The sequence below is a fragment of the Vicia villosa genome, unplaced genomic scaffold (assembly GCF_029867415.1).
Source record: "Vicia villosa cultivar HV-30 ecotype Madison, WI unplaced genomic scaffold, Vvil1.0 ctg.001263F_1_1, whole genome shotgun sequence".
Taxonomy (NCBI): domain Eukaryota; kingdom Viridiplantae; phylum Streptophyta; class Magnoliopsida; order Fabales; family Fabaceae; genus Vicia; species Vicia villosa.
The window spans coordinates 370,852-383,972 of record NW_026705553.1 but is presented as its reverse complement, the minus strand read 5'-3'; the positions used below and the strand labels follow the sequence as shown (position 1 = coordinate 383,972).

At 36.3% G+C, this 13,121-nt stretch overlaps 1 protein-coding gene across 1 annotated transcript; it reads left to right on the top strand.

Annotated features, from left to right (window-relative positions):
* The first annotated feature begins 11,436 nt into the window (after nt 1-11,436).
* Nucleotides 11,437-12,078, top strand: LOC131634254 (3-hydroxy-3-methylglutaryl-coenzyme A reductase 1-like). Its single transcript, XM_058904902.1, has one exon. It carries the CDS (start codon nt 11,437-11,439, stop codon nt 12,076-12,078), a length of 642 nt encoding a protein of 213 aa, XP_058760885.1.
* The last annotated feature ends 1,043 nt before the right edge of the window (nt 12,079-13,121 follow it).

Genomic DNA, 13,121 nt, shown 5'->3' with positions numbered 1-13,121 from the left:
ATAATTGCCTTGGACAAGACTACCTGGAGAGGTCAGAAATTCTTATATTGCTTCTGGATTGTCTTTGAAGAAAGACTTGGAATGAGGTATTGGAATTGTATCTGTTAAGATTGAATCGTTGATACGATCGTATTTGCACTGTAATTGGATGATAACATCCTTTTGAATATGAAGTGACCTGAAAAGGCAGCGTTAGTTTTATGCAATGTCATGATGCATGTATCATGTAATGAGATTCTCAAAATAGATGAGAATTATGCATGTATGCTCATCCCACACCGCGGGACGTAAATAGCACTGGCGTGGGAAGATCAATTACGCAACAATGCTCTTTGTGTGATACTAGTGTAACTTCCCAAATATCAGAAATTTGGAGACGTTCCCTTTAACCTGAAGGAAGGACCTTTAGAGAGAACCCGAGTTTTCACCATGTCTTGCCTGATATGCATTGCCCCAGTGTTTGAATTCTTGAAAGATATGCCCCTAGTTCATAGGGTCCTTGATTGTAAGTATTGATTTGACTGTGAAGCGGATGCTTTTCAGAGTGAGTCATGCGTTTCGGTTGCGTCCTGACGGACAGTGATTTGCTGAGTACTCAGGATGAGATGATGTCTTCTATAAGACTACCTAAAGAGGTCCTTGGGAAGAATGGGAAATTGTCTTAAACAAGATTGTGCTTTAAACAAAGCTCAAAGGGATGTGTTTGTGCAAAGGGTCAAAAATATTCCTATAGAGGATAGAGACTGTTTTTGTGGTGTTTTAAACAAAACTTAGGGGGAAAAAATCTTGAAGAAGATCACCCTAGAAAGGATGGTGAACTGTCTTAGAAAAGACTCTGTACTTTAAACAAAGTTTGACAAGGTTCTTGAAAGCATAAGAGAAGTTTGAATATGTCTTAAAAGACTAAATGGAAAAAGTTAAGAGATGTCTTACAGAAGACTACCTAGAAAAGGTTCATGGAAATGAACATGTCTTAGAGAAGACTGTCTGAAAGGGTTTGAAAATAGAAAGGATAAGAAGGTGGGTCTTTAAAAGACTGTCTGAAAAAGGCTCCTAGAAAGGGTAAAAAGTATTTGAACATGTCTTAAAGAAGACTATATGGACAGATTGAGAAATATCCTATACAGGTTCCTGGAAAGGATGTGAGAGTGGCATTGACACCATCTGCTACTGAGTGACCTTTGCAACGTGCCCCTAAGTAATGGGCTTGCCCCATGGGCTATTCAGCGTCTTTGAGAGATTTCATGGATCTTGATTAGATTGCCCCATGTAAATGGTATAATGACGAGTTATGCCATGTGTACACATTAGCCATCCCGATCATGCGTAAGGGATGTTTCTTCTTTTGACGAGTTTTTAAAGCTACTTCGTCAGTCAGTAGGATTTTTTTTAGCCATTAGCCATGCCCCATGCAACTTCTCCCTGATGTTAACATTTAAATCTATATAGACAAGTGTACTTTATAATGAAATGCGAATGCATATGTCTGTCTTGAAAGATTAAAAACATTTTTGAGTAAAACAAAGTTTTTTTTTGTAAGAAAGTGATATCAACTCAAGAGTTATAGTAGACCTTAAGGAGTCGAGATACCTTTGGTAACGGTATGCTTTCGAACTAACCATGCTTCAGTTAGGACTTTTAAGGGTTGTAACGTGGCCTGGTTCACGGTTTAAAGAAACAAAGGATAGAGGCTCAAAGTTTATTTGTACCCATCCCTATCTTCGTGATGTTCTCCAGTCCTATGCTCAGTTAACTATGCATTTAGTCTCCAAAAGACTTTGGGAATTATAACATTGATATTTATGATGGTTCAAAAACCAGAAGTTTATTTTGCAAAGGCAGTCATCCTCCTTTCTTTTCTTTTGTGAGGGTATGTAGTGACCTCTTTTCGACTTTGTTATCCCTAACTTCTGCCTGAACTGTTCGTTTTAAAACTACAGTCAGCGGGATGCCCCAATTTTGCCTAAGTCTCCTTAATAGGTTTTGACTTAGAAGGCCCTTGCATTGCTTTCTTGGATATTGACTGCCGGATTTAATGATGATGGGGAACCATCGGTGATTATTTTCAAAGGAACAATTTGGAATGATTAAGTTAACTGAGCAGCTACCCTACCCCAGGTTATATATGAAGGGTTTTATTTTATATGAAGGAAAACTCCTAATTCTTTAGGCTCAAAGGGGTTGACGAGGGATTAATATCCTTATATCTCCATTATTTAGGAATTGAACAAATGCCTGTACATCGTCAACATGGTCTGTTCGAAAGCGTAGTGTATGAAATTGTGGTATCGTTTTCGTCATTCTCCCTCTAAAGGTGTACGACTTTTAACGAGAGTTGAATATCACAAATGAGAAAACCGAGTAAAAACACAGTTTTAAATATAGTGAGAACACTATGAATGAATCAAGACAAACGTAAGCAATGCATTAATGATTTTTGTAAAGTACACAACATATGTCGTAAGACTAATGTTTAAACAAACGGAAAGAAATTGCGAGTGAAGACAAAACTAATGATCTAAGAAATCCTCCTTCTAGCCACCTATGGCTTTAGACTTGCTAGGATCTTCGAACTCAATGAGCCCTTCTTCAATTAGATCTTGTATCTTGTGCTTCAACGGCCCACAATCCTCTGTATCATGACCAGGACTGTCTGAATGATAAGCGCACCTAGCATGATGCTTGTACCCGGGAGCGGGGTTAGCCGGAGCTGAGTATGGAGGCAGAAGAGTAACCAAGTTCTGACTGAGCAGATGTTGCAGAGCTTGAGACAGTGGCATGTACAACGGGGTGAATGATCGTTTTGGCTTGGACCTCTAGGTGCGTTGGCCACCCTGTTGCTTTTGCTGATCCCTTGATCTCTTCTGCTGAAATCTTGTTGGATAATATGGTCGGGATATTAGGTTATCCTTCCCAATGGTCCCTTATTCTGGAGATAGAAGAGGAATCTTCTCTTAATGTCATGAAAATGATGTGTATGCCATGCATGATATGCATGATATCCTTTTTTCTTTCTTTTTGAATAAAATATGATGCAAGAATGCCCATGATGTATGATGAATGAAAAAGGAAATAAAAAATAATGATCAACACATGTATATATATATAGCACATAATCACATAAGTTCATAGGTTCGACGTAGCGGCTCTTGGGAGCCAACCTTTTTATAGGGGGTTCTAGAAGGTCTCATGGGGTCGTTCGTAGCCTCTGAGACTTTTTGTCTCTTCGGATTTTAGAACAACTCGTTTTATCCATGAGGTTCGAATTTTTGGGGTAGGTTCTCGGAGAGATCAGCCAAGTATCCAGTCCTGCCCTCAACAAAGTCAAGCCTCGTTTTGGACATTTCCGAATACTCAACCCACTCCGAGTGGAGTTATCAATGAGACTCGTAGGCGATTCATGTCCCCTATTGATCTCAAAGTTAACTCCCACACTTAGGGTTTTAACACGACATAATATCCAGCAGTGCATATAAAAATATAACAGGCAATAAAATATAAATATATTCACATAAGCGATTAGATATAGACATATCCTAAATAATTAAATATTTTTAGATAAAAATAAATAAATAAACAAAATTTAAAAAATAAAAAATAAAATAAAAATAATTACAAACCCTGAAAAAAAAGCACGTTAGCCAAACCTTAAAAAAAAAGTTGCCAAACCTAAACCCTGCCAAAACCTAAAACCTATAGGAGCATAGTATTCACCATTTAAGTTGTCCCAAGCAGAGTCGCCAGCTGTAACAACCTGCCCTAAAAATTTAGCTTTTAGAGTCGCCACCTATTCTACCAAGGCGAATAAGAAACCTATGCAATTAAGAGATCAGGGTAAGATACTATATTCAGGTCGAGGGAAGGTGTTAGGCACCCTCAACCCTTTCCTAAAGGCTAACATTCAAAGATAAAGGTGTATGGCAAGGTTTATAAAGAAAGGTGACAGAGAGTAATTATAAAGCTAATTATATTGACAGGATTAGAATTTAGAGGAAGGGGACTCGCCTTGGTTATCCAAGTGCCTACGTATCTCCTTATGGAGAATCAGAGTCAACGTAGTTCGGGGACAGGATTGTACGCCTTAGGATTGAATTTAATGTGGTTTGAAGTTGTTTTGAAATTGTTTTTGAAATGCGAATGTTCGAAGGCATTTTGAATTACCTTATCGTAGTTGTGAACATCGCAGTGTTGAAACACCGTAGTATCGTGGTTTAGTGTGTTTTAAAAGTTTTGGGCGTACAACCCTGATTTGATTTAGCATTATTAACCGCAACGATCAACAGATTCAATCGCCATAGTTAACAGATTTGAAGTTGTATCGTTACCAATTTTAATCAATTGATTTGATTATTACTGATAACGAATTATGATATTTTTTAATAATTATGAATTGATTTGCATTGTTACCCCTCGCAATCGATTGATTCGATTAAAAAGAATAACAAATTTGAAGTTAGAAAAAAAGGATTAATCATCACAACTAATAAGATAGTTGCAAACATTTAATCGAATATAATTGAATTGCATTTTAATTAAATAGAATTTTAATTAAAATTATTGTTGACCATAGCGATTAATCGATTTAATCGGCATGAACAACAAATTGACATTTTAATATAAATATCACATAATAATTTATTTATAAAAAATAATTATTATACAATTAATATATATTAAAAGGTATTTTAATTAAAACAAAATAAATAATTAAAATTATTTAAGCTAATAGGATTAGGATTCAGTGTGGTTATTATTAGGGTGTATAGCATGGGAATTAATTCTGGGTGTGTTGGATCTAGCTAGTGGATGAATTAAAGGTTCAGATCTGGAGTGTATATGATAGGGCCTATAATGGCGCACACACAGGATCCAGAAGCAGAAATTTCAGAAAAATAACATGTTGGAGGGAGGGTTCGAACCTGTGACCCTCCACTCCCATACGCGTCTCTCAACCAGCCCAGCTACCATGAACGTTTGTTCACAAAACACGCCCATGTCAATATATTATATGCACAGTCATTAAAGAAACAAACGCGTGCGAAATTTAAACAAACCAGTGGTTCGTTGCCACGCCCCTTTCTTCCCCACCCAGACCTGCAAATCTCTGCCACTGTAGCTACGAATTAGCTACGAATCACTCGTAGCAAACCTAGAACACCAAAATAGCGAATAGAACGTATGGGCATAAAAACAAGGCGCGACCCCTCGATTCACTTCGTCCCCCTCACACGAAGCCCACCATACTCCTATTTTTCCCTAATTTAACCTGTACGAGAAAACCCCAATTGAAACCCTAAAAGCTTTGTTTGGCTTCCAATGGCATATCATGTATAAAGCGCACAAACTTCAAACAAATTATCCAGAAACAATCACAGAACCAAGATAAACTATAATATACGATCAAAGCACCATGGGAACGCCTATAATATGCCAATCGAAACAAAATTTAGAACGACTTACTTTGGTCAATAGGAGGAAATTCTGGGGGTGTTGATGCAGAGCAATGATCCACACAGCTTCAGAATGATCCCACAAATCTTTTGCACTCCTCAAATCTCCTTGAAAGTTCCAAATTCCCCAAAACCGAAATCAGGTTCTTGGTGAATTTTTTTTGTTCTTGAATATGCTTCTCTGCAGAATTTTGCGTCCCCTATTCCATTGGCTTGTGTTTAGTACTTATAGAAGGACATAATTAGGTTAAAAAACAAAGCCCAAGGTCCTTGAATCCAATCTTTCCAAGTTTGTGGAAATTTATTTTTTTCTTTGAATACAATCTTTCTATTTTGGCCAAAACCTCACTAATTCTTTCTCAATCCAATTGTCACGAAAATTACAATATATTTTGTCATTAATATTGATTAGAATCAATCAATATATCTTCCTTACCAAAATATTTGATTTTTTTAATCTTAATTAAATCAATAAATGAAATAACAAATCATATTAAATCAAATATAATGCTAATTTTTGTGGCAAATGATTTTGGGCATGCTAATGGCTTTTGGACCAAGTTTGTATCATAAAACCATAGGCCCATTTGCAAAATTTCTCAATTTGAACCTTCTTTTTTCACATTTGATCCTCCAAAATCAACCAACTTTGATCAAGCATATCTCACTCAATTTTTAAGCTATGAGGGAGTTCTAAGACTTTTTGGAAACCTCAAGAGGTCCTCTATAAGCCACTTTGGAATATATTTTTCATTTGGAGCTTTTATCTTGATCATAGCCTCTTTGGGAAAAAACTGCTTTTGGAGGATGCCTGAAAATGACCTGTAATCTTTTGCATTGTATCTCTCAAATGAATCATTTCTAGCCCTGGCTTGTGAGAGACAAAGTGGTAGGGAATCCAATTTCCTTCAAAATAGGCTTTGAGTGGGGCATTTTTGATGTTCCATGTGAAAGTTATGCCCGGTCAAAGTTGGGTTGACTTTCTCCTAAAAAAACCCTAATTTGAACCTTTTTGTATTTGTTCATCTCTGAGTTTCTATTAGTGGAATCATGATCATTCTTTGATCAAATGATGGTTATACTTCACATACTAGATGTTGACCAAAATTGGGAGGCTTTGACTATGCTCTGATTATGGTTGACTTTTTAGGTCAAACCAGTTGACTATGGATCATCTGGACTTTTGAGTGAGTAATCTTTGGAACTGAACCTTGAACTTTGAATCATTGTAAATGGAATATGGAGGGAAAATTTTGGGGTATGACAGTTTTATGCAAGAAAAACGTGGTTTTTGCTTCTGGTTTAGTAAGCAATCGATTACAGGGGTCAAGCAATCGATTGCACTGTGAAAAATTGACTTTCTGCGCTTCTGGTTCAGCGAGCAATCGATTGCACAACTGTGCAAATCGATTGCACCTGATAGAAATTCATCCCTTTACTGCTTCGACCATAACTGGAGTTTCGTAACTCAGAATTGAGCACCGTCGAAGGCATTGGAAAGCTAATGGAAAGGGCTACGAGATGTCTAAGCTTCCACAGCCTTAGCATACTATTAAGTACTAATTAAATCCGTGTGAATATTCTTATACCTTGGTTACTAAAAGATAATACTCGAATAATTGATTCGTTAACCGTCCTAAGGGCCGTAGTGCCCAAGTTTTCCTTTAAGAGGGTAGTAGGCATCATAGAATGAGCGGTGATGAAAATCAAAGCTAGCCATGTTCACTAAAGATGTTTAGGTATTATAGCTTGTGAAGCTAAGCAAGTGAACCAAGAGGCGAGGAGGCCTTACAACTTGGTGAAACTTGTGTACGTCAATAAACAAAATATGGATATGGTAAGCTGAGCCTTAGGACACCTAAACTAAGATATATGAACATATTCTAGCCTAATATTCCCTCTTTCCTATCAAGCGACTTCTTCTGAAATTCTACAATCTAATGGTGTAGTAAGTATGTGACGAGGGGTTAGAGGACATTCAAAAGGACAGTAACTGCGAGTAGGCACGTTACATATATGTTGGCTACTTCTTGTGAAGAAATTCCAAGGATGCCCCTGTGCCGCATATATTGCAGGAATTCTCGGGCTTTGGTCTCGGGAATGGGTCGACTCCTTAGTTCAGGAGTTATTCTTCGGGGATGAACTCCCAGGGATGTGTACCTCACCTTCTCCTTTTGTTGTTTCCTTATGGGTGAATTTCTATGTGAGATTTGGACCCAGGAAATTGGACGAGTTGAATCGTTGTAGCGATTCAATGTCGGTTCCATGGTTCTCTATAGTCATATGAGTTACTTACCATGTAGGTTGAAAAGGTATGTTTTGGGGTCTTGTTTCGAGGGCAAATAGGCAGGTAAACCCGAAAGACCAGACCTTGAGGGTAGCTCCCGACAGAAGGTTGGCAGGTAAATCCGGAAGACCTATTCTGGAGGAAACATGTACCTAATATTCGAACATGTGATATGTTCTCAGTGGATCCAATTGGGTGGTCAGTGGACACTCAACCGTGGTGCTACGAGTTGATAGGCTTTCCTGTACTGGATAGTGAGGAAACCTTAGGATCTGAGATGGATCTATAGATTATGTATGTACCTTGTAGAGCCGAGAGGACCCATAAGATAGGGGAACTCACTGAGATTTAGTAATCTCACCCCATTCATCTTATTATTTTTCGGGTACCATGCAAGATCGAGTTTTGCTAGATGCTTGGATCAAGAGCTTTTGATCGGATGTCGTGAAGACCGTGCCTAATCTTTTCTTCCGCTGTGTATTAATATCTTTGTGTAGATATATTCATTGTATCCATCTTCAAGATGATTTTGAAATGTATACACTTATGTTATTATTCCTGACTTTTGTATGTACTCAGTACCAGTTATTAGTATTCTGCTGATATGATTCTAGACACATATTGGTAGGGTATTAGAAATGTAATGTTTTTTTCTTGGAGTTGGTTAGCTAGAACAAGAGATCCAATTTCTTTTACTAGTTTTTATGAGTGGTACAAGTTACCGCTGGATTGTTTCGATAATTTGTAATCTGGTGTAAGGGTTGGACCCCTAGTGCGATTTCTTAATTTCATTTGCTTTTAAAAAAAAATAAAGAAAAATGAAATAGAGGAAAAAATAATGTCTCATGAGTAAAATAAAACTACTGACAACCAAATTTTTGTTAAGTGAGATTAAAGAATCTAGTAATAAAATCTTAGAATTGTTATTATTAAAAGACAGTTAATAAGCATAGTTAAAAATAGGATAATATCGTCCTCTATTATAAAAACTTGTGTATTTTCGTAGCAACACATTTAAACCACTTCTACTATTCTAGTTTATTATTTTAGATTGAACTAGTTTATTGCACAATTTCCATAAATTTTCAATGAAATCACATCACCAAGAATTTCAAGTATTCCATCAACTAAAGGAAACTTGTTCTTGTAATGAATTATCATACGCATAAAAAAGAATTATCTTTGATATGAGGATAAAAAAGGAGATGAAATGTTCAAATATATAAAATAGAAATAACAAGTAGAACAAAACTAATTGAGTCTCTATGATAGGAGAAGAAAAATCAATGAATAGATTGAGTCAAAATACAAGTGGTATGATTTACTATTCATTAAGATATCTAGCTTCTTAATACATGTTTTTTTTAAATATGGATAGAGATAATTTTTTCTACATACAATATTTTTATTCTATGCATATCATATCCTGAAATTGATGATCATAATGAAGGCCTCCAATGTAATGTTATGGACATATTAAATTTTCTTGCCCCGACATTACAAATAATAGTTGGTTTTTGTTACATGGAGAGGCAGTCGAGGTGGCAAAAGATGTATGGGATTTAGGAAAGGAGTTCGGCTTGATTCATAAAGGAGAGGAGGGTGAAATTGTGCAAGAATTGGCGGTGGGGGTAAAGGAGGAGAAAGAGTCCGGTAGAACGGATTGGCATATACATCAGGAGTAGGAATAATAAATAAATTATAATGAAAGTGATTAGCTACAATGTTAGGGGGCTAGGAGGGGCTGCCAAGAAAAAGGAAGTCCAAAAACTAATTATAAAACAAAAGCCAACAATAATTTGCATTCAAGAAACTAAGATGGAAATGATAGAAAGGAAAATGTGTGGCTCGCTTTGGGGTTCCAATGACTTTCATTTTGCATTTAAACCATCAGAAGGGAGATCTGGAGAGATATTGACAATATGGGATAATAAATCTATTTCGGTTCAAAATGTTTTGAATTTGGATCATGCTTTGTGGATGGAAGGAGAGTGGGGTGAAGACAAGAAAAAAAATCAATCTTATCAACGTATATGCATCGTGTGACGGTAGAAAAAAGCGCGAGCTATGGATAAATCTGTCTACGAGAATTGCAAGGAAGAATGGTGAAAGTTTATGTTTGGCTGGAAACAAGAACTTCTGATGTTGTTATCAGGTGGATTATTAAAGATACACTTCCAATTATATTGTAATAAACTATATTGTACAATTGCTGAAAATTATTCGGGTTATCTTTCATCGCACCATCTTAGCCAAATGATAACCCTTAATTCACATCTTTAAAGGGTTATTTTTCTTGATTGTGTTTTTGTTGTGTTTTTCACTAGACTAGTGTGCCGAAGAAAATATTTTCTAAATTGGTAAAATATTATTCTAGTTTTGTCATGAAATATATTATTTGTAGTAGTGTTGCCACCATCTTTCGATTGTGGATTTTTTGCTGACCATGCTCAAAGTTCCATGGTTGTCCGCTTTTGTTGAGTGACAACATAAGGAGACACAAGGGACCTTGAGCTTGAGCATTAGAAGGAGGAGGAACCTGATTCTGATTCTGAGCAGCCATCAATGTCTCAACCAGAGCGGTGAGACGCTCCACTCTAGATCTCAAAGTAACAACCTTTTCACGTAGCTCTCGATTCTCTTGTTCAAGACCTTCCATATTCATTTTGCAGTTAGCTCGAATGTTATACGTAGCTCTCGATTCTCTTGTTCTGTATGAAGAACACTGGATAAGACCTCAGGAATACTTTCGAAAGCAAGACCAAGATGCAGAATGATGCATGAAATGTAATGCAAATGGTTTTTAATTTTATTAGTTTCCTATCTCTGTTGTTATGATAGGAAATTTTTGCTCAGACAAGAAAGCGGCTGCAGTGAATTGGATTGAAGGGAGAGGAAAATCTGTGGTGTGTGAGGATCTTTTACATGTAATTAATAGTATCCTTGAATTTTCATGTTACGTCCAGATTGGATAGTATTATTCTATGCAACATCTTCTTGAAGGCCTCTATTTCCAAGACAAATGTAGAGGATGAAAGAAAGGCTAGGAGAAAAAAGTATCATCTTCTTGAAGGCCTCTATTTCCAAGACAAATGTAGAGGATGATGAATATAGAACTAATGAAGACTCATCGGAAGAAGAAGAAGAGACTCATCATAAATTGCTTCCATTTGACTCTTTCAACATCAAGATTTAAGTATATATCTTTAAGTATATGAGATGATTTTTCAATATTTAAACATCTCAAAGCACTAGTTGAGCTTGAAACTCGAAAGAAGATTAAGTGCTTGAGGACAAACAATGGAGGAGAATATATAGATGGTGAGTTTTTGGCATTCTGCAAGGAAGAGGGTATAATGAGACAATTAACAGTTGCTCATACACCTCATCAGAATGGTGTAGCAGAGCGGATGAATAGACATATCCTAAAAAGGACCAGGGCTATGTTGTGAACTGCAGGATTAGCCAAGTCATTCTGGGCAGAAGTCGTGAAAAATGCATGTTACGTAATAAATAGATCTCCATCAAGTGTAATTGGATTGAATAGAGAGAACTCTCACTTTGTTTGTCTATAAAAAAACCTTCTAAATCTTCACTTTTTCTTTCAAGTTTCAACCAACAATCCTCTAAACTAAAAAGAAAATATTTCCCTCTCTCCTTTTTGAGATTTCTAATTTTCAAAAAATCCGTCGAAGAGAAATGGATGTTCAGCAGCAAGCTCCCTCCCACAAATCTTCAAAAAGGAAAGTGATGGATTCACAATCACAACCTTCACTCTACTTAGCAAACACGGTTTTCTTCGGCATTTTCTTCTCTTTCGCGTACTTTCTTCTTCACAGATGGCGTGAGAAGATTCGAACCTCTACTCCTCTACATGTACTCACAATCTCCGAGATGATAGCTGTAGTTTCCCTCATCGCTTCATTTTTCTATCTTATGGCTTTCTTCAGTATTGGCTTCATTCTTCATCCCTTCTCCGCTTCCACTGCTGTTCAGTATGATGAAGAAGATGAAACAGAGATTTATAAAACCACCATCGCGGGAGTTGCACAGAAATTACCTCCGCTACCACCAAAATCCGCCGTCAAAAAACCGGTTACGTTGCATCTTTCGTCCGATGACGAGGAGATTGTCCAGGCTGTGGTTTCAGGATCAATTCCGTCTTACTCACTTGAATCCAAACTGGGAGATTCCCGGCGTGCGGCGGCGATTCGTAACAAGGCGGTGGAGAGAGTTTCTGGAAGGTCACTTGAGGGTCTACCGATGGAAAATTTTGATTATGATTCTATATTAGGACAGTGTTGCGAGATGCCGATTGGATTTGCAGTTATGAAAATGTGAAAGCTCGTTTGATTATGTGTTCTTCATCTTAGAGTGATTGCTTAAAACATAAAAGTTCAAGAGTAAGTCTTAACGTACTGTGACAATCACACACACTCACACATTAGAGATGTTCAAAACCGAACCGACTCAATAGAGCATCGCTAACCAAATCAAACTAAATCGAAAACCGCAAAAAATTGCATTTTGTTCAGATGTCTTTGTGTTATTTTCTAACATAACCGCGCGATTCAGTTCGGTTTGCGGCTTATATTTTGTATACGAAATCACACCAAACTAAATCACATTATGTTACAAAATCTTACATACCATTATCTATTTTTTTAATTCTTTAAAGAAATCAACAAGTATTATATATATGTATATATATATATTATCATATTCTTTGTATGAGATTTATTTTAATTTACATATCAACAAAAATTAAAATAAATATCACCGGAAATTTCTCGGTTAGACGATTATGTTTCTATTATCTTGACTAATTCAAATATATTTTATTTATCTCAGAACAAAATATATTTTGGCATCATAAGTTCAGAAAGGATAGCATATCTGAACTTATGGTGACACAGTGATTAATATATATAAAATATTATTCTTAATTTTAGGGTTTAGGGTTTAGTGTTTAGGGTTTAGGGTTTAGGGTTTAGGGATCATATCCTTGAAGGCATGGATATGATATGGTTTCTTAATTTTATAATTTTTGGGGTTATTTTTCTTGATTGTGTTTTTGTTGTGTTTTTCACTAGACTAGTGTGCCTAAACAGTATTCTTTTCAATGGGAAAGAGGTAAGCAATTCTCAAAAATTTAGTAAAATGATATTTTCTCAATGTCCTTTAATATGGATAGAAAGTGATACTTTCTTTTATTTCTCAACCTCCATATTATTATTTACTTCGCAATTTGAATTTTATTTCAAGTTCCTCGTCCTGTAAATGATTGGTTTCTTGGGAGAATTGATATGTTTCACAAGCTACTGTTGTTGTTCAAGTTGTTGTACGCATTGACATATTTATTGTAACAAATGAGTATATTTTTA

Bases quoted from the DNA above. Each gene is read 5' to 3' on its own strand.
- LOC131634254 (XM_058904902.1), top strand. From the start codon at position 11,437: ATGGATGTTCAGCAGCAAGCTCCCTCCCACAAATCTTCAAAAAGGAAA.